Raw genomic sequence first — 22,361 nt, forward strand, 5'->3', positions numbered from 1 at the left:
GGGGACAGCAGGGGGACAGCGATGTCAGAGCAGGGGCAGGATGCTGAAGGTTACCCACAGCGCACTGAGCCCCAGAGAAGAGTAAGTGGGCGGGGAGTTTGATGGCCACGCCCCTTGCCCCTCCCCTTTACACTCCCAGCCTCACCCCTCCCTGCCCCATTGTTGCCAAGCTGTCACCTGCTCTACACCAAAAATCTAATCTTCATAGGAACCTAAAGAAAACTCTCTACTGGGGGCAGGGGGAAGAAAGGGCAGGGCACTGTAGTAAAAATGTTTATGGATGAAATGGAAAGAAAACTAAACCAAAATGTTATCACAGTGTCTCTGGGTTTTTCTTTACTAAGGGGACAGACAGGCCGGTTGGATTTCTCTTGGAGAATTACAAGAACGAGAAAGCTCCCATTTCTTACAACCAGCCAACAGCTGATAAAAGTTTACTTCTGAATACAGGAGCACAGCCAGGAAATGACCACCGGCTTCAACTACAGTGAGCATGAAAGATGACAAATAAGTAACTAAGGCCGCTGGAAATAAGGTCTTGAAAGACGGGTTCTTTTAGTCCCTGGGGAAGGCGGCCAGGTGGAGCTCATTCTCATCCTGCTCACACCCTCTTCCCAGATACGCTTTGTTTAAAAAGACTGTGACTTATGCCTCGGCCCCTTCATCCAATGAACTGCCTCCCACACTCAGCAGCTAACTCATCTCATTCATCCGTTTTGGGTAAAAGGCGTAGTGACTAAGGGGCCCTCAGAACAACCCTCTCTGTAACTGGCGGGAAGGCAAGTTACAGAATTCCATTCCGAACAGCAGCAAGCCAGAGCGAGCTGCTGAGTCCTCCTCCCCTCAAACCCAGAGGCAAACTCTCCACACCGGCCTTGCCTCAGCACCCTGTGCAAGTCCCCCACCCGCCCCCCCTGCATGTGGCAGGCCCGCGAACCAAAGCAAATGATCACAATGGGAGGAAACAGAACCAACGCCAAGAAAAGCACCGGGCAACTGTCACATGCCTGGGCCAGTTGGATGTAACCAGGACACCCGCCGCTTCTAAAGAAAGGCCGTGAGTGACTCAGACTGGGCTCTTTAGACTTTAACCAGGAAACCCGCCTCTTCCAAAGAGAGTGACTCAGATACCACTCTTATCAGGATGAGAAGAATGGTCGATACAAAGCACAGAGATACACACCCACCGCGGCCACGGGAAGCCACTAAAAATAAAACCAATGTGGCACAACACAGAGCCACCTGATAAACGGGCCCACAAGTATTCTTTTCAGTGACTCAATTATTTAAAAAAAAACAATGGCATACTCTTTCTACATTGAGGCACGTTTAAGAAATTAGCTGGGGGAACGTGAACTATTTTTAACCAGCATCTGCATAAAGGGCTGGAGCCCCAGGCTCCTTTGGAAGAGAGCCTCGCTGGTCCGGTCAGGTCGGGCCAGAGCCGATGTCACCCGAGCACGGCCATCTCAAACTCCGCCAGAGCCAAGAACGCGGGTGGTGGGCACTCACAGAGGCAGCATCCCATAAAAAAACATTACCCGGTCTGTGTTTCTAAAGTAAAAACATTCCACTGTCAATCAACTAACTAGCCATATTCTCCAAACTAAATATGCAACATCCAGATGGTTAATTCTTTCACAGACCAGCACGAAATTTCTGGCAGACCGACACCAGTCCACGGACCAGCAGTTGAAAAACACTGTTTCAATCTATGTAAATTATAATCGGTCAATTACAAGTGACCTTTCCCCTTCCCCGGAAACACTTACCTCCTCAAGAAGCCGAGTAACCGCATCAATGTCATTATATGTCTTAGTCATCTGGCCAACTCTTTCAGCACATAAAACTGCGAGAAATAAAAAGGACAATGACTCAGACAAGGAGTAACAAGTGTTGTCGGGGGTGTAGAACAAAAGGAGCGCGGGTGCGCGTCCCAGGGTCAGACTGGGACGCAGAGGACCCAGGTTCGAAACCCTGAAGTTGCTGGCTTGAGCGCAGGCTCATTCGGCTTGAGCACGGGCTCACCAGCTTGACCGTGGGATCGCTGGCTTGAGCGTGGGATCACAGACATGACCCCCATGGCCACTGACTTGAGCCCAAAGGTTGCTGGCTTGAAGCCCAAGGTTGCTGGCCTGAGCCCAAGGTCCATGGCTCGAGCAAGGGGTCACTTGTTCTGCTGTAGCCCCCCAGTCAAGGCACATATGAGAAAGCAATCAATGAACGACTAAGGTATTGCAACTAATAATTGATGCTTCTCATCTTTCTCCCTTCCTGTCTGTCCCTATCTGTCCCTCTATCTGTTTCTGTCACAATTAATTAATTAATTAATTAAGACTAAAGCTACCATGTAACTTACCAATCCCTCTTCTGGGTATCTACCCCCCCCCAATTTGAAAACCCTTATTTGTAAAGATATGTGTATGCGTATGTTCACTGCAGCATTATTTACAGTAGCTAAGGCGCAGAAACAACCTAAGCATCCTTCGACAGATGAGTGGATAAAGAAGATGTGGTGCACATTTACAGCGGAATACTACTCGGCCATAAAAAAAGATGTAAGTACTTTCCATTTGTGCCAACATAGATGACCTTCAGAGTATCATAGCAAGTGAAATAAGTCAGACAGAAAAGGACAAGATCTATACGACTTCACTCTTATGCAAAATACAAAACGAAAAGCAACAAATGAACAGATAAACTCACAGATACAGACACCAGAATGGTGGTTACCAGAGGGGGAGGGAGGGGGCGGAGGACAAAGAGTTTGGTGAAGGGATTCAGACACGTGGTGACGGAAGGAGACGAGACTGGGCGGCCAGCACACAATGGGACATAATACAGATGGTGTATTATAAAGTTGCACGCCTGGCATTTATATAACATCATTAACCAATGTTACCCCAACAAATTTAATTTTTTAAAAATGACAATGAAATCACCAATGCCACAAACCTGCCAAACAAATGACCCATCTAAGAAAGCGGCTTCCAAACTGTGCCCGTGTATTAGGCACAAAGGGTCATGGGCTTTGCCAAGTTCAACCCACATAGCACTCAGCACCCCCTGGTTTCATTTCCCAGGTCCAGCGACGAGCCCAAAGCTCTGAGAGGGTGAGGGGTGGGAATGACCTCTAACCCCTGCAAAAAAAAATTTATTTTTTTTTTTCATTTTTCTGAAGCTGGAAACAGGGAGAGACAGTCAGACAGACTCCCGCATGCGCCCGACCGGGATCCACCCGGCACGCCTACCAGGGGCGACGCTCTGCCCACCAGGGGGCGATGCTCTGCCCACCAGGGGGCGATGCTCTGCCCATCCTGGGCGTCGCCATGTTGCGACCAGAGCCACTTTAGCGCCTGAGGCAGAGGCCACAGAGCCATCCCCAGAGCCCGGGCCATCTTTGCTCCAATGGAGCCTTGGCTGTGGGAGGGGAAGAGAGAGACAGAGAGGAAAGCACGGCGGAGGGGTGGAGAAGCAAATGGGCGCTTCTCCTGTGTGCCCTGGCCGGGAATCGAACCCGGGTCCTCTGCACGCTAGGCCGACGCTCTACCGCTGAGTCAACCGGCCAGGGCCCCCTGCAAAACTTTGACATCGTATGTGTAACACTTTGAGGTGGTGCTGGCAGCAAGGCCCTAGAGTGGACGGGGACCCGGCCTCAGACAAAGTCAGCAAACTGAAACGGGTCAGCAGCACAGTCCCCAAACGATCAGCAAGACCAACTGGATCTAGATTTCACTCGCCACGGAGACCAGCCACGTGGACAGAGCAGGATCCTTGAGAAAGCAGCTATTGGTGTAATTATTAGATGACAGTCTTAGCTGGTAATTTCATAGTGACACAGTCCTCCCTTCCTCCCTCCCCAAATGACCTAAATTCTAAGGCTATGCAGCCAGTTTCCATACCACGAAAACTAGGGTGATAAAAGAGTTTTCTAATCCACACCCAAAAGACCTCAACTATCACCATGACACATTTAACAGAGTGACAGGCCTCTGTCTGACTCTACCTTCAGTCTAGCCTGCACTTCTCCCACGGCCTTCAGGGCAATAGCTCCTGCTACAGATGTGCTAATTACCAGAAGAATTCTGCTGGAGGCTTGAGCTTCTGGCTGAGATTTGCAGGACCCTCAAGACCAGACTCAGATCAGCAGGGCTCAATGGGCCAGGGAACCCAGAGATTTAAGAGATTTCACACTCCTCCTTGGATCCCTGCGGGTGCCAAGGCACCTAGGTGTCAAACAGCCCTAGCCCCACCCATCTCCCTTCCCTTGACATAAAAGAAGCCTGAATTCTGGGCTCTCTTTAAGATGGATTTGCAGAAGCTTTAAGGCAACTCCCATCTTCATGCGCTGAAGCCTTCTTGATCAATAAACCACTCCTTACTCCAAACTCTGACATTTTGACTACTGGCCTTTATGAAGTGTCAAGCATATGAATCTTGGAACCAGTAAAACACACACACACACACACACACACACACACACACACACAAAGCGATATTTCATTACATGTACAATTTACTGTACTCTAAGAGGCTGTGTGCAGGTCACTTTAAGGACTGTGTGTCTCTGTTCTCCCTTCCATTGGAGAAAAAGCTTGTGCAATTAAAGCAAGACTTTAGCCCGCTGGAAAACTCAAGGTAGTTTTACTTTAAATCAATGGCAAGGAAGTGATTTGCAGTCCAACAAACACCAAGAAGGTTAGCATGGGTTTTGTTCAGTGGAGGAGGAAGTGAATGTGAATGGATTTAGGGCCAACGGCCTACATTTCTTTTAAAACCTGCCACCGTGGGGCTCAATAATAACTTCGTAGTAACTCTTCTTAACTAAGATTCTAGGGAACTCGGCCTTGGCAATGACCCACATTCAGTAACAGCCCTCGCAAGGCATGCGGGAACCGAAGTGGATTACTATGCCAAACTCAGGAGCGTTACTAATGACAAGCTGCAAGTGAAACGCAATAGGTCTCTAAATATTTGATCGAGGCAAGTAGAGATCATCCCGGGGAAGGAGCGCAGAGAAATCCGATCTGTTGGAATGATTTTCTAGCTTAAGAAGGTGACCTAAAATCTGGTTCCAAATCTGAAACCCAACCAACACAGAGCCCTGGGAACCAGGAGAGGGGCTCCTCCTCCTCCCTGCCTCTCCCCCACCTGGCACTGGGTGGCGGGAACCCCCATGCCCGCTGCAGGGGACAGCACGGCCTCAGGCTGCTCCCTTCCCCTCCCCGCTGTCAGGGCTGCCAGGTTGGAAAAGGCATGGGGGGGGGGTTTATAAGGGCCGGTTTGAACCCAAACTGAATTTAAAAGAGATGGAGTCCAGCTCAAATTGCTGTAAATAGTTCATCAACTCGAGGTCACAAGAAATCGAGTGAAGATTCCGACACCGCGGACAGGAGTTAGTTTCCAAGCTAGGCAGCCACCATGTTCTAAAACAGAGAGTAGATAAAGACACGGGCCCTCCAATTGGTTCGAGCATGGGCCCCAGGTGCTGAGGATAGCTCAGGTGGTCTGAGTGTTGGCCCTGGGTGCTAAGGATGGCTTGACTGATTTGGGCATCAGCCCCAGACAGGGGTTGCCTATTGGATCCTGGTCGGGGTGCATGCAGGAGACTGTCCCTCTATCTCCCCTCCTCTCACTAAAAAAAACAAAAACAAAAACAAAAAGCCGCACTCTCCAGCCAGCTGGTCAGGAGGAGAGCATCAGAGCACCCCCTTTGTCACAGCAGCCACCAAAGGCCTCTGCCTGGAAACCTGTATTGTGCCTGAGGACCTGCTACTGCTCACCGTGCTCTCAAAGGACCAAGTCCTCCGCTGTCCAGGGAAGAAAGAAGTAAAGCAAATAAAAACTGTCCTGTTCAAAGAGACAAGGTGTGGAAGGTTCACAACCTGAGAGCCAGAGCTGAAAAGCTTCCCATAAATTCTAAATGAGTCGCCCCCGATGCCCCATTTCCAGGCATTACAGAACGGATGTCCCTGAAAGGTTCGTCCCCACGCATTTGAATGGAATGTGTCAATGCTCTGCTTAGAAACCTTCACCAGCTCTGCCACTGCCTCCAAGCGGCGGCCTCCACACCTACGACACAGGGAGCACCCGTGCCCCGCCCCCAGGCGGCCTGTCTCTCCTCCTCACCTGCCACTGGTACCCGTTTTCCACCACAGCTCATCCGCAGCCAATGGTGCCACTCTCGGGTGTGTGGCCTGGCACCGCGGGAGCTGCTGTTTCCTTCCGTGGGGACGTTCTCCCACTTCTCCCCCTGGGGGAGTCCCTGTTCCTCCCCCGCCATGGCCCAGCAGGAAGATGGCACCTTCATGGAGCTGACCCCCTCTCCAAGTCTCACCCCTTCTGTCCACTATGATAAAACCCGTGCCCCTGACAGCCTTCCCTTGGAAGACACCTAGCAGACACTGAGCCTGGGCCAAGCTGGCACGACACTTTCGAAGGGAAATCTTCTAACGGGTGTTTCGACCCAACAGCACAGCAGCGACTCCCCCTCACGGCAGCCAGAACGCAGCGCTGGCAGGTGAGACGTGCACCCCCACACCTGAGCCAGGGAGCCGTGGCTCTGAGAAGTTAGATGACGCGCCTAAGGTCGCACAGGGCTCCAAACGTCTCCTGGGCGTCTCCCCTGGAGAGAGAAAAACGCATGTCCGCACCAAGACCTGTGCACGCATGTTTACAGCAGCACCACCCATGAGAGCCAGAAAGTGGACACAACCCAGATGACCCTCGGGTGGTGAGTGAAGACACAAGATGCGGAACGGCCACACAATGGAATGCTGTTCACAAAAACAGGACGAGGCCCTGGCCGGTTGGCTCAGCAGTAGAGCGTCGGCCTGGCGTGCGGGGGACCCGGGTTCAATGCCCGGCCAGGGCACATAGGAGAAGCGCCCATTTGCTTCTCCACCCCCACCCCCTCCTTCCTCTCTGTCTCTCTCTTCCCCTCCCGCAACCAAGGCTCCATTGGAGCAAAGATGGCCCGGGCACTGGGGATGGCTCCTTGGCCTCTGCCCCAGGCGCTAGAGTGGCTCTGGTCGCAGCAGAGCGACACCCCGGAGGGGCAGAGCATAGCCCCCTGGTGGGCAGAGCGTCGCCCCCTGGTGGGCGTGCCGGGTGGATCCCGGTCGGGCGCATGCGGGAGTCTGTCTGACTGTCTCTCCCCGTTTCCAGCTTCAGAAAAATACAAAAAAAAAAAAAAAAAGGATGAAGGATCAACACAGGCTTCGACGGGGCGAACCTCAGGATCCTGCCGCTCAGAAGCCGCACACGAAAGACCGTCGGTGGCATGATTCCATCCTTATGAAGCAGCCAGTCCAGGCAAATCAGAGACAGAGTGCAGGCCAGGGGCTGCCTGGGACTGGGGGCGGGCATGGGGTGAACCGTAAACAGGCAGGCGAGGTCTCATGGGGGGAGGGGGATACAACTGTTCTAAAAGTGAATTATGGTGATGGTGGCACAATCCATGAATTTACTAAAAATCATTGAATTGTCCACTTTCCACGGGTGACATTTACAGTATGTAAATTAGACAATATTTTAAGTTATCAAATAACATGCAAACCAGCCATCCCCTCGACTACATCCATCATATTCCAACCACTTCCCCGTTACATGACGGAGCAAAAACGCTCTTTCGTCATCTCAGCCCCGACCAAGCCGTCCTCGATGGTGCTCCCAGACAGCGAAATGGTTTAGGAAGAGTAACTCACCCATGTAAAAGCCAGCACGTATGAAGGGCACGTAAGTGGACCAGTCTGCCCCACAGAGGCTAGACTCTTTTTCCTTAGATAACTGGCATGTGGCCCTGGCCGGTTGGCTCAGTGGTAGAGCGACAGCCTGGCGTGTGGGGGACCTGGGTTCGATTCTCGGCCAGGGCACACAGGAGAAGTGCCCATTTGCTTCTCCACCCCCACCCCCTCCTTCCTCTCTGTCTCTCTCTTCCCCTCCCGCAGCCAAGGCTCCATTGGAGCAAAGATGGCCCGGGCGCTGGGGATGGCTCCTTGGCCTCTGCCCCAGGCGCTAGAGTGGCTCTGGCCCTGGAGGGGCAGAGCATCGCCCCCTGGTGGGCAGAGCTTCGCCCCTGGTGGGTGTGCAGGATGGATCCCGGCCGGACGCATGCGGGAGTCTGTCTGACTGTCTCTCCCTGTTTCCAGCTACAGAAAAATACAGAAAAAAAAAAAAAAGTTAACTGGCATGAAATTTTGCTCAGATGGCAGAACAATTTCATGACAGATCTGTAAGCAAACCAAGGGCCAGCTCTCCTCGGTTTCAGAGAAGAATTTGGCTTTGAACTTTCTTCCCAGCACAACACTCTCTGACCCTTCTCCTCACTTAGGGCCACTGTTTGGAGCAGGCGTCCCCAAACTATGGCCCGCTGGCCGCATGCGGCCCCCTAAGGCCATTTATCCGCCCCCCCCTCGCACTTCAGGAAGGGGCACCTCTTTCATTGGTGGTCAGTGAGAGGAGCACTGTATGTGGCAGCCCTCCAACGGTCTGAGGGACAGTGAACTGGCCCCCTGTGTAAAAAGTTTGGGGACCCCTGGTTTGGAGGTTTAGTCAAGTCCCTCGCTCAGCTATAGTCCTTCAATATCTACAAAATAATTTAGACTTGACTCAATAACCTAAGTGACTACTAGGACACATAAGACACGCATTAAAAAAATATATACATATATATATATAAACTATACATATATAAACGATATATAAATATATATTAATATATATATACAAACTAGTTTGATAGAGCCCTTGACGTGGTACAGAAATAGGGTGAGGGTCCACTAAAAATGGTGATAGCCACAACGAACCAAAATCTTACAAATGTCCCACATCCCTTCCCACCGGGGTGGTACCAGTCACATAATGACATCTGAGTCTTATTTTGGGCCCAACGGCATCATCATGATACTCAAAAAAAGGGGAAAGTTTTGTTTTCCTCCCTGACCAGTCTTTGTAAGGAAAGGCTCCCTTCTAATCAGCGCCCCAGGGAGGGGGTGAGAACATAAAAGCCCTGGTGTAAATCTTATCACCCCGAGATAAGCAGGTGTCCTGGAGAGCCCTGAGAAGCAAAACGGAGGGGGCAGCCTCACAGCCAGTGTGACAGAGAGAGGAGGAGGCAGCCCCGAGAAAGAAGCTGCATTCACAAGAGAGGCGTCAGCTGATAAGCAGCTGTGGTCTGAAGCCAGAAGCCAGCAGGCGGCGGCTGCCACCCCTATCAGGTGAAAGGTGCCACCCCTCTCAGGTGAGAGGTGCCACCCCTCTCAGGTGAGAGGTGCCGGTTTAGCACAAGGTAGCAGGCAGGGGCCAGCCCACTTCAAAGAGCAGCTGCCCAGCCCTCGCCAGCGCCTGGCCTGCGTGGGGCCCGGTCTGTGCTCTGGGACGCTGGGCTGGGAGGCAGGAGAGAGGCGTCCCATGCCAAGTGACCTGACAGCACAGCCGGGGCTGTGTTTTCCTGCTCGTCAGCATCATTCACTGAAATTTCAGGGTGAGCGCTTTACTGGCTCACCTGAAGAAGCCGGGTAGGAGGAGTGAGATGACTCCTGAGTATCTACAACTGTTACGCCTGGGCACTTTACAGATACTACACTTCACTTACAACTCGGAACAACCCCATGATACAAAACATGAACCCCTCTGAACACAGCAGACCGGGAGAGAGGGCAAAATGGCTTGTCCAAGGTCAGGCGGGACAGAACCATGAACTTGAACCTGGTCTGTTAGACGCTGTAATCGCTCGCCGCACCCTAGACGGGTACACTCAGCGTTGATCGATGGTGGCCATTCATCACCAGGAATGTTAATGAGGGCCTGTGGTGATAACTGAAGGGCTCATTTCTGACAGACCCACCCTGTGCCTGGCACTCTGCTAAGTTATGGGTGCCTGCCACCTCCTCTAGTGTTTGCATTCGTCCCAAGAGGAAAGAATGAATGACTATTGTCCACCTTTTCAGGCCTGAAGAAAGTGCCCCAAGGTCACAGAGCTATCAGGGAAGGGCTGGATCTCTTTGACTCCTAAGCTCATTCCCTTAACTGCAGAGTAACTAAGTGAATCTTACCCTCAAGAAATTCCTGGCCTAGCCCTGGCCGGTTGGCTCAGCGGTAGAGCGTCGGCCTAGCGTGCGGAGGACCCGGGTTCGATTCCCGGCCAGGGCACACAGGAGAAGCGCCCATTTGCTTCTCCACCCCTCCACCGCGCCTTCCTCTCTGTCTCTCTCTTCCCCTCCCACAGCCAAGGCTCCATTGGAGCAAAGATGGCCCGGGCGCTGGGGATGGCTCTGTGGCCTCTGCTTCAGGCACTAGAATGGCTCTGGTCGCAACATGGTGACGCCCAGGATGGGCAGAGCATTGCCCCCTGGTGGGCAGAGCATTGCCCCTGGTGGGCATGCCGGGTGGATCCCGGTCGGGCGCATGCGGGAGTCTGTCTGACTGTCTCTCCCTGTTTCCAGCTTCAGAAAAATGAAAAAAAAAAAAAAAAAAAATTCCTGGCCTAGTGGAGAAGGTGAAACATGCATAAATTAGCATAATTCAGAGGAGGGAGCAGGAAGTCCAGGTGAGAGGTGCTGTTGAGGAGTTTCAGAGACAAGAAGACTGGGAATGCAGGAGGGCTCAGGGGTCGGAGACTCAGAATATACCCGCCATGGGTGAGCTTTACCCATGGCCAGCCCTGGGGCGTCGCTGGTACCAGCACCCCATTAAGAGAACCGCCTGAGCAACTGATTCACTGCAAGGGTCGCCATGGAGACTAACAACAAAACCCCAGGCTGGACCCATGCAGTAAACACATCAGCAAAGAGACCTTTGGAACAGTGCTGAGGGCAGTTCTGATAAGTCAGGTCAGCTCCTTCCTCATCGTGACCCCAGGGGAAAGTCCTGCACGGCACCCAGATGTGCTGATGGCCACCCTATCCACACAGACACCAGGGCCGGCCGAGGGCTCCTTCTCGGGGGTGGGCGTTCCCATTCCGCAGGGACCAGAGGCATGGCCACCACCTGGGGACACAGCACATCCGAATGCAGCCATCCTCCTCAACCTGGCCCAGGGCTTCCCTTCACACGGGAGGATGTGCTGTTCGTGCAGCTTCTCGCGCTTGGCTTCGGAACCAACTGGGGGCCGTGGATGGTTCAGCTGAGACCCGTGGGCTAGCCCGAGACCCACCCTCAGCCTCTGGGTCTCCACTGCCAACTGGCATTATTTCTATCTCTGCTTCTCCGAATAACGTCTGGTTAGTACTAAACACCTGGAAATGACCTTTTGTGCCGAAGGCCGAGCTGCCTCGCCTGTCCCCAGCCACTCCGAGGACTAGACACCCTCCCTCCTACCGCCTACAGCTCAGAACACCTACCCCTGCAGACCGGGGCCCTCAGGAAACCCTGGGCCATCCCATGTGCTCTTTTCCACTCCTGCCAGGGACCGAGGGGCTGATCTGGCCATTGGGTGACAGCCTCAGCAGGGTCCAGGCGAGGAAGAAGCACGGAGTCCGGCTTCTTCCGGCATTTCCTCGAGAAAGCTGTGGGAACTGGCCGCGCAGCCAACCGCAGGAACGGACGTCAGAACTTCCCTCTCCACCAGCGTTTTGCTGGTGCCCGGGGTGCTGCTGGGACTCAGCAGGTGGGGCCTGTAGCGTCACTCCCAGCAGCCCTGCTGGCTCTCCCCTCCTGAGCAGAGGGGCCGGGGGAGCCCAGCAAAACCACCCTCCAAGATGCCACTCGCCACTCGGCATGATCCTGCTGAGGGTCCCTTCCAGTTCTGCACCAGCAAGCCTCCGACAGAGCCAGGATGTCTTCTGTCCCTGAAGCCTCGGCGAGAGGAAAGGGACTCAGAGCTTAGAGGCTGGGTGCGTGGCGAGAGGCGGCCCCGAGGCTGGGTGAGGCCTTGCTCTGTGCCCCCAGCTGTGGGACCCTGGACAGGGACACCCCAGCAGAGCCTCCATTGCTTTGTCTGCAAATGGGAATGGGTCGATCTCAAAGGCTGTTTTGAAGATTAAATGGGCGACATTAAAAAGCGCCTCTCACCCCCGACAAGGTGACCGGGTGAGAACCGGTGTGCCCTGTGTCTGTCGTGATCAGAGCAACCCCAGAGCTAATTCTGTCCTTTGGTTTTCAACCCGAAGTCCCTCTTTTCAGCCAGTTAGTGAAGAACACCACCGACACCACCTGAGACCACGGCGTGTCCACACCCGGAGCACTTTCTCACCATCCTCAGAGCGCTTCTTCCCCCACACATGGGACTGGCTTCCCACGAACAAGACAAGGGTGGTGGGACCGCGTCACAGAAAAACGGGTCGCTCAGGAGGCTGGACAGGTTTCCAGCCAAACTGGCCACAGAAACCGAGCCTTCCAAACCAAACCCCTGACTGCCGGTCCCACGCCACAGACTTCCTGCAGGCCTGGAGCAAGCCTCGCAAATTTCATTTCACAGAGGAGACCAAACACCTTAGCAATGAAGTGTCTTCTTCTTTTTTAAGGTTACTATCCTGAAAATATTATTAACATGTCAGCTACAGAACAGCTAAAAGTCTTTTACTGGAGAAAGGTGGGACCTGGGGTGCCAACATGTAAGAGAGAAGGAAGAGAAGGCAAGCCTCGCATCAGACGGCCAGTACAGGGCGGGCGGGGTCTGCCCCCCTCGAATGGGATCACAGGACCCCGGCATCTCTGAGAGGTGGGCCGGCACAGACAGTGTGCAGGGGGGACCAGCCAGAGGGCGAGTTAACACCGAGATCGCTGGGCCCCGCCTCAGTGTCTGACTCTGCAGGTCAGGGGTGGGCCCGAGGTGGTACATTTCTAACAACAGCTCTGGGCGATGCTCATGCCGCCAGTGGGGACCCCACTTTGAGGACTGCCCAGCAAAGTGCTTTTGGAGCAGAGGGCCCTTGGACCCCTCTCCACAGGCTGGAATCATCTCCTAGCTGAGCGCCATTAGATGAGTGGTTTAAGTTTCCTCTTAGAGATCTACAATGCAGAAGTAATGATGGTCATTTGAATGACTGAACGCACAAATCCGCATGGAGTACTTAGCACGGTGCCTGGCACACGCACAACAAACACTGGCTCTCGTCATTACCATCTGGCTCTCAGTTGTTGTTTTTTTAAGTTAAACATATACAGCTATATGAAATATGCACATGCAAATAAATCATTTTCTCTTCTTGCTAGGACCCTTGACACTGCTCCAGAACCAGAGCCTTTAATTGAGAATCATAAGGGGCCGTGACTGGTTTTTCTGAAAGTCACCTTACTATCCTTCAGGGCAGCAGCTCCTCTCCTACCTTCCCGTGCATAAGAATCCCCCCAAGATCCTGCTGAAATGCAGATTCTGACTCAGGGGGTCCAGGTAGGACCCAAGAATCTGCACTTCTCACGGTTCTCAGGGCTGCGGGTCTCCGGGGTGTGGGTCTCAGGGCTGCGGGTCTCGGGGGTGTAGGTCTCAGGGGTGCGGGTCTCGGGGGTGTGGGTCTCAGGGGTGCGGGTCTCGGGGGTGCGGGTCTCAGGGGTGTGGGTCTCAGGGGTGCGGGTCTCAGGGGTGCGGGTCTCCGGGGTGTGGGTCTCAGGGGTGTGGGTCTCAGGGGTGTAGGTCTCAGGGGTGCGGGTCTCCGGGGTGTGGGTCTCAGGGGTGTGGGTCTCAGGGGTGTAGGTCTCAGGGGTGCGGGTCTCAGGGGTGTGGGTCTCAGGGGTGTAGGTCTCAGGGGTGTGGGTCTCAGGGGTGCGGGTCTCAGGGGTATGGGTCTCAGGGGTGTGGGTCTCAGGGCTGTGGGTCTCCAGGGTGCGGGTCTCAGGGGTGTGGGTCTCAGGGGTGTAGGTCTCAGGGGTGTGGGTCTCAGGGGTGCGGGTCTCAGGGGTGTGGGTCTCAGGGGTGTGGGTCTCAGGGGTATGGGTCTCAGGGGTGCGGGTCTCGGGGGTGCGGGTCTCTGGGGTGTGGGTCTCAGGGGTGCGGGTCTCAGGGGTGTAGGTCTCAGGGGTGCGGGTCTCAGGGATGCGGGTCTCAGGGGTGTGGGTCTCAGGGGTATGAGTCTCAGGGGTGTGGGTCTCAGGGGTGCGGGTCTCAGGGGTGTGGGTCTTAGGGGTGTGGGTCTCAGGGGTATAGGTCTCAGGGGTGTGGGTCTCAGGGCTACTTTTCTCAGGGCTGCGGGTCTCCGGGGTGCGGGTCTCAGGGGTGTGGGTCTTAGGGGTGCGGGTCTCGGGGGTGCGGGTCTCGGGGGTGTGGGTCTTAGGGGTGCGGGTCTCGGGGGTGTGGGTCTTAGGGGTGCGGGTCTCGGGGGTGTGGGTCTTAGGGGTGCGGGTCTCGGGGGTGCGGGTCTCGGGGGTGCGGGTCTCAGGGGTGCGGGTCTCAGGGGTGCGGGTCTCAGGGGTGCCGGTCTCGGGGCTGCGGCTCTCGGGATGCGGGCCTACAGGGACACAACTCATCCACTGACATTGGGCTGGCCCTGGTTCTGCACGAGCAGATGGGTGCCTCTCCTGAGCACTTCCAGGAAGCCACCAAATGCACAGTCCCCGTCAGTCTGTCACTCTTCTCTTCTCCCACTTCTGCGCCTCTTTCACGAAAAGGCCACGGCAGGGTGCCAGCCCTCAGCAAGGAGCCCCTCTGCTCCCTCTGGCTGTCGCCACTGTTCCCCACTTCCTGCAGCTACAAAGCCTGAACTGTCCTGTAGGGAAGACATTGACATTTTCCAGACACACACACACACACACACACACACACACACACACACACACATGTATGCATTTTTGTATGTGGCCAATTATAAACAATTTTAAAACTAAAAGTGACACTGAGACATGAAAATGGGCCAGCACAGAGCAGTATGCTGTTTTTACTCAAGACCTAAAGAACAGCTATGCGGTCACTGTTTAAACATCCTGTTTCACCCCCAAGTCCCCTCCTCTGGGCGGTGGGCAGAGGCCCAGGAGCCCACTGGGAACTGACCCCCCTGCAGGCAGCACATCTTGACGTAGCTCACACCTGCCTCTTCTCCACAAGCAGCCCTACCCCCTCCCAGACGGCCCCCTGTAGGTTTTCTTTAATCCCTATTTCAAACCAGTAATTAACAATGTTTCAAAATAAACAATGCCAGCGCAAAAACATGCTTTATTTATAGTGACTCGGTCTCTTGCCCGTGAACTGATCAAACCCTGTCCAGTCCCAAGGAAAACAATTAAAACTCTTAAAACAAGAGTGCTGGAACGCCACCAAGGGTTAAAAAAAAAAAAAAGATAACTACTGATATTTGCAACAACATGTATGACTTTCAAAGACCTTTAGTTCAGCAACAGAAGCCTGACAAAGTGACACACACGGTCTGACTCCATTTACATGGATAAAAAAACAGGCAAAACAAATCTCAGGAGATACAAGCCAGAGGAGGTCTCCCCGGAGGCAGGTGTAAGTGAGGGGACTTCCCAGGGTGCTAGAAAGGTGAGTCTCTCCTCCTGGTGGCTTCACAGCTTCACAGGAGTGTCGTTAAGCCACTTACTATGTAGGATCTACTGCGCCTGACCTTACCCCAAAGCACAAAAGGGGCAGAGTGCTGAGAGATCAGGGAGCCAGCCAGGCCGATCGATCGAGACCCCAACAGGGAAAAGCATCAGACTCGTGCCAAGCACAGAATTTACCCTCTTCCGCGAGATCCACGGTTTCCTGGTGCTCCGGGGTGAGCTTCCTCTCTTCACCTTGGCCACTGTACTCAAAACATTCTTCTTCCCCTCCCTCATTTCTCAGGGACATTGCTGAAGTCACCCTACAGCCAAAACATCACCCTAAGGGGCTGTCGTTGGAGGAGCTTCTGGCCGCCTCCCGGGAGGAGCCATGGGGGCCCAGGCCCCGGGGGCACACACTGGGCCCTGGCCGGGGCCTGGGACGTGCCCTGGCTCAGCTGGAGTGGCGGGTGTGCACAGGGCCATCAGCCCAGTATCACCCAGGACAGACCCGGAAGGGGGTGGCACTCCTGAGCTGGGAGGAGTTCCGAGGCAGGGTGGGGCGAAGCACCTGTCAGAATGGCAATGCCCCATCCAGCTCTGGGGTGACCCTGCCAGGGGCTCTGTTTTCAGAGGGGAGGGAGGCAGCAGGCAGGTGGAGGACTCAGAGCAAGCTCTCTGCCTACAGTCTTTTCACCGCTACTTCCCCCGAACCACAGAGGAATCGCGGCTTCCTGGGAAGTTTCATAACAACTGCTCAGGGCAGTACCAACCAAGGCTGAAGCAGGTACACCAGTCTGAAGGTGGAGCTCTAGCGGAGGACGTGCCAGGTGAATGGTTGCCCAACGCCCTCAGAGGAGGGATTTCCCGTGAATGCTGCAGAAGGTGACACAAATCCGACTGGGACAACAGCCTGACTCAGTGCTCAACAGGGAAGGAAGTGATCGTTCTGAATTCCAGCAAAAGGGAGGGAAAATTGCAGTCACCATTACCAGTGTTAGGCTTAACTCATCCCACCAGTCTTTCTTTGGCAATAATACATTGCATTCGCTCTTTTTTTAAAGTTCATTCTGTAAATCTCACCCACAATCTGTGTAGTCACAGCCAAAGAGCTCTTTAATTACTGAAATAAGGGGGAGGGGGAGATCTAAAGGCTGCTTTGGATTACAATGTTGCCTGGAAAAAGAATCCACAGTTTCACTGCATAACTCTTTACCGAATCCCGGCGCTATTGTTTGGTTTTGCCTGTAACAGGGAAGATGGCAGTTCCTCCATCAAACCCACTAAAAGGTGGCCCCCAGCGCTAGCATCTGACAGCATCACAGCCCGTTCTGCAATTTCAGTGCCTCTCCCAGCAACACGGTGGCAGGTCTCCCTGCTCCTAACGGCCACACACACGGGGAGACCCGCTCTATCTACCTCTCTGCCGATTCACCCCCCTCGTCGGGAAGAGTTCTGTGCACCAGTTCAGCGACCAGGTCTCACTCCTCCACGAATCCTTAGGGGCGAGGGGGGCTGCTTCGGCAGCGAAAAATGTCTGCTCCATTGAACTGCCACCTCCATACACAGGAAGAGGAGACCACAGACGAGGGCTTCACGTGGAAGCCAGACTATAATACAGATTTTATTTAAAAACTAAAGCTTCGAGACAGATGCATGTCTGCTTAATGTTTTGGACTCTGCAAACAATTGCTACATTTTATAGCCTTAAAGGAGTTCAGGATCACATGGGGGGAGGGAATCTTCACACAAGTTTTAATCGCCATGTTTATAAAGCTACACACTCGGGAAGAAATCTTTCTTTAATCTCCGGAAATGTTATCAAGTTGGGCTTGTTAATTCGATTCCAGTGACAGGGAATCTGAAGCCCTGGGAAGGGAAGGAGGGAGAATTCCCACCGCGTGCATTATTCATTCAGCAAGTCGCAGATTGGCGATAAGATGTGTAGGGTGCTGGGCTGGGCCTCGTGTGTATAAACGAAAACAAAAGCTGAGTTCCTACATTTGAAAACAGTGTTAACTGATTTTACTCATAACCAAGTTGGTGTTACTCATCCTTGAACTCAAATCCAGCCTACCCTCGACAGATGGTGTCCAAGTCTATATCCATTGTATAATAAATACTAATAATAGAGATACATTTTTAAGAAAATTCAGGATGTGGCACGTTGAACACAAGACCACCCTAACCTCTTCGTGTCACCCGATTTCTCTAGGTTTCATCATTCTTCAGGATATGCACCTCCCCACCACCACCACCCCGATCTCTCTCCTCCCTCCCTCCTTCTCTCCCTCCCTATGCGATGTGAAGGAATTTCCAAACCCCATCCACATCTGCTTTCACTTCAAGGTTAAAGGCAAAGATGAGCCAAACAGCATCTTCTCTAACAGAGCGGTTTGTCCGAAAGCCAAAGCCAAACACACCCGTCAAGACCAGTAAGAAAGCCTGGGACTCCCTGCACCAAGGAGAGAGAAGGACACAGACCTGGGAGCTGGGGGTGGCCCGGCCCAGCCCAGCCCTGGGAGAGTCCAGTAGCAGGTGTGACTGTCGCCCCCGGGGCCCAGAGCAGGGAGGTGGGGAGAGTGTTCCTGACCCATGTCCAGAAACCCTGGATGAGAAGCACCAAAGGAGGAAGGCGTGACCCCTGTCCTGCAGACAGAGGGACGTCCTTCCGTGAGTGTCCCTCTCCAGGGTCATTACCACCCTGCCACAAGGTCATCTCTCCGAAGCTGTACCCTGCGCCGTCCAAAGAGTGGCCACAAGCCCCTGGGGCTGGTTATGTTTAAATTGAAATAAAACCCAAAAGTCAGTCACACTGGCTATATTCCAAGTGCTCCATAACCACACGTGGCCAGTGGCTGCCACAACGGAGAGCACAGAAACCAATACTTCCATCGTCACAGAAAGGTCCGCTGGGCATGGGCGCTCTGAGAGAAACACTTCTTTTCCAGGGGTAAGCGCTGTGCCCTGCAGCCTCCCCGCCTATGTCTCCCTGCCTGAGCCCACCACGCCTCCCCTGAGCCCACCACGCCTCCCCTGAGCCCACCATGCCTCCCCTGAGCCCACCACGCCTCCCCTGAGCCCACTACATCCCCTCTGAGCCCACCACATCCCCTCTGAGCCCACCACGCCTTCTCTGAGCCCACCACATCTGACCTGAGCCCACCACGCCTTCTCTGAGCCCACCACATCTGACCTGAGCCCACCACGCCTTCTCTGAGCCCACCACATCCCCTCTGAGCCCACCACATCCCCTCTGAGCCCACCACGCCTCCCCTGAGCCCACCACATCCCCTCTGAGCCCACCACGCCTTCTCTGAGCCCACCACATCTGACCTGAGCCCACCACGCCTTCTCTGAGCCCACCACATCTGACCTGAGCCCACCACGCCTTCTCTGAGCCCACCACATCTGACCTGAGCCCACCACACCTTCTCTGAGCCCACCACATCTGACCTGAGCCCACCACGCCTTCTCTGAGCCCACCACATCCCCTCTGAGCCCACCACATCCCCTCTGAGCCCACCACGCCTCCCCTGAGCCCACCACATCCCCTCTGAGCCCACCACGCCTTCTCTGAGCCCACCACATCTGACCTGAGCCCACCACGCCTTCTCTGAGCCCACCACATCTGACCTGAGCCCACCACACCTTCTCTGAGCCCACCACATCCCCTCTGAGCCCACCACATCTCCCCTGAGCCCACCACGCTTCCCCTCTGGACAGAGACACAGAGCTCTAAAACTGTGGCCTCTCCCTCGGCCTTCCTGTGAGCCCTTAGACCTCCGCTTCTCGATCTGAGGGAAACATTCCCTCCACTTGAGCAAAACTAGCGATTAAAATCTCACAGCTACATTTTACAGTGATATTGAATTCCCCTTTTTTAAAAACATTAACGGCCATCAGAAGAGTGCTATCTGGAAGGGGAGATGGAACCCTCCCTCCAAAGGCACATCTCACAATACAAGACGAGAACAGGGAGCCCCTTTACAGTGTTCAACACAAAGTACAGGAAAATCAGAAAAACTCATCTACAGACAGCTTTTCAATCCATGCTTAAAATACCTCTGACAAGGCTGCACGCCCAGGCCAGCTCCCCTCACCTCACTGGGGGGCATGTTAGGGGCCACGGCAAGCAGGGGAGTAACAGCCCAGGTGACCGCCCTTGGGTACTGTCAGGCATTTGCACGATCAAGCAAGGAGCCACAGAAACAACTCTGACAATATGCCTGAGTGTCCCCCTTTATAGAACCACCACGACCTGGACCATCGCCCGCCCCGACCTGCGGAACTGCCACACGGAAAAGGAGGGAAAGAGGCTGATTACAAAAATAACTGCAGTGAGAAACAGGTGGTCAAAATATTAGACCTTGTTCGATAGACCCTGTGCCTCTTCAAAGGGATTAAAACAACAACAACAAAAAGAACTTAATAACTAGCATTATTTCTGAGAAAATACAATGGAGCACCGGCCTGGCCCGGCCCGGCCCGGCCCTGTTTACAAAGAACTCTTCCTCTCCCGACACTCTTCACCCTCTTGGCTATCCCCACTTTCCGGAAGGGGAACCTGCGTGGACGCAGGCTCCCTGAGGTCCCAGGAGGTGCCCACACCACACAGCCCCCGTGAGGGAACAGCAGACATCAAACGCAAACCTCAGGCCAGCGCTGCTCTCCCGCCTCTCGCTGGAATAACTACAAAAGTGCCCTCCGTTCCTTTAACTTCAGGGCACACACTTGAACTGAAGCCTTTTTGAGAGTTAAAGAAGGCCTTACTCTCTTTATTAACACACTTTTTTTTTTAAGTGACCGGGGTAGCCAAGACACATCCTACAATTCTGCAACAACCCTAAAGAATTATTTTCCGGACCGCCGTGTGCCTGTGCCCGGGGCTGGTCTCCAGTGATAACGGCCCCAAGTGTCCCAGACACACCTGGTGCAAGGATCACCGAAAGCATCTGCTAAAGCTTCAGGTTGCTCAGAGCCTCCCCTGGTCCCGGGTGGGCCAGAGTACCTGCTGCACTAGGAAGCGGAGACTGGGCTGGTCTGCCAGGCTCTCGTGGTCCTGCAATTAGGGATGGGACACAGGGACACACGCAGTGTAGTGCGCCAAGGCCCCGCCTGACACCAGAGCTTGAACTGTAAACTGGGCAACTCCTGCAAAGGCCACCGTTACTGCTGGCTAGTTCAAATCTCCAAAAATTACTTAAGATAGTGGGCAGCTCACCCCTCTACTATCTTATTATTCTAACTCCCTGCCCTCCCTGCCCCTGGTTACCCCATCTGGGGTCTTACTGCGTGCTTGCCGGGTAGGGGGAAGGAGCGTCAGATGCCACAGCGGGAACTGGTAAGGGAGGAGAAGACGGCCACCCGACACTGGACCGAGCCCCTGAGAGCTCCGAGGTAAAAGAGAACGAACGGCGGCCATTTCTTTTTACTTCCAACTTTACAAGAGGGGTCCTCGCCGTCCTGCGATAGTCCCACCCGTCTGGACCACTTTTTTTTTTTTTTCAGGTGCTAACCCTGTAATTTAAATATGAGTTGGTAACTCTGACATACATGATGATTTGGCATCTTTTTTCAAAACATTTGACTCATCCTTTTTTTAATTTTTTTTATGAGTATGGAAAGTTCCCTAGAAGTCTAAGTTTCCCTTATTTAAGGATGCGGATGCCGGAAGATAAGGGAGACAAAGCCAGGCTGTGTGCCGGCCCCCACCGGGCCTCCTCGCCCGCCCGGAAGGTCAGGCCTGGCAGATGAAGGCTGCTTTGCGATTGATTGTAAAGATGCACAGAGACAGACGCAAACTGCCTTTCCAGACCGACCTGCCAGGTAAGAACCCGGCTCGTTAGTAGTATGGAAACCAGTGACTACAAATTCCTCATGGTCTCGAAACCCGCCCCGCTGGTAGCTTTCCTGAACTATAATATGTGTCTCTGGGCCTCTGTTCCCCTTCCGTCCCTATTTTGCCAACGATCCTTTAAACGAGAGGATTCTGAAACGGCCCATCGTCCCAGGAAACTCCACCCCAGTGGCTTTACTCCTTTACATCCAAACTGGGATGGAGGGTACAAGGCCACGCGTTCTGCCCCACACACGTTCACACGGTAACCACCACCAGCACCTCTTTACCCGTGAGCAGGTAAGCCACCTCTTCTTCCATCTTCCTTCTCTGTTGGAAGAAGAGCGATCTGGCTGCCTCAGGGCCAAGAGGCTCAACTGAGAAACTGCTGGGTAAGGAAATCCTCCCGACGGGCACGGATATCTGAAGCAGGCCTCCTCTCGCTCCTCAGATTGACCCGCACCAGGGGCTGGCTTTCCTTCCACACACCGGGGTGTAAGGAGAGCTGGGCAGTACAGTAATAGCAATTGGGTCAAGACAGTAAGAAGCCTGCCTCCCCCACATCTAGGATGGGTCCGTGGGAGCCAAGGCCACACCCAGCTCAGCCACAGGCCAAGGGACAGGTGCGCCTGCTGTCACCGATGCTCTCCAACTGCTGGTTCGCCGAGGTCCGCGCTTTAAAAAGTTATGAAGGGTCCGGCGAGTCACAAGTCACCAGGGAAACTACAAGAGGTCAGTGATGGGTTTGCAAAAAGGAGCCCCACGGGATATAACAGGATGAGAACTTGCTTCGGGAATAATAATACATCCAAGAGAAAACAAGAATTCGGTCATCTTCTCCCCTCAAGCCCTCGGGACCTGCCCACCATCCTCATTACTCAAGATGCCTAAAGACAAACACAGTCTCAACCAGGCACGGTCTCCTTCTAATGCTGGGGGACAGTGGGGTTCCACTGGGGAAGCTGCGTGGCACATTTGAATACCCCCCCCCACCACCCTTAGACAGCCTCTAGCCCCCCCCCCCTCTCCTGCAGCCCCCGGTCAAGGCAGGAACCAGCAGAGAAGAAATAATTATGCAGCTCTCCGGCTGACTAATGAGGCCAGCTCCCAG

General features: G+C 53.9%; 1 protein-coding gene across 8 annotated transcripts in view; it reads right to left on the minus strand.

Annotated features, from left to right (window-relative positions):
- The window catches only part of TRAK1 (trafficking kinesin protein 1), a 104,292-nt gene that overhangs the window by 37,114 nt on the left and 44,817 nt on the right, over window positions 1–22,361 (minus strand). For 7 of the 8 annotated variants that reach the window (XM_066351488.1, XM_066351486.1, XM_066351485.1 and 4 more), the window contains exon 3: window positions 1,773–1,849. In XM_066351488.1, coding sequence (XP_066207585.1) covers window positions 1,773–1,823 — 51 coding nt within the window. In that variant the 5' untranslated portion in view covers window positions 1,824–1,849. Of the gene's footprint in view, window positions 1–1,772; window positions 1,850–15,609; window positions 15,898–22,361 lie in introns of those variants that run through there. The other variant, XM_066351487.1, reaches the window with a different exon arrangement.

The sequence above is a fragment of the Saccopteryx leptura genome, chromosome 10 (assembly GCF_036850995.1).
Source record: "Saccopteryx leptura isolate mSacLep1 chromosome 10, mSacLep1_pri_phased_curated, whole genome shotgun sequence".
NCBI classification, from domain to species: Eukaryota; Metazoa; Chordata; class Mammalia; order Chiroptera; family Emballonuridae; genus Saccopteryx; species Saccopteryx leptura.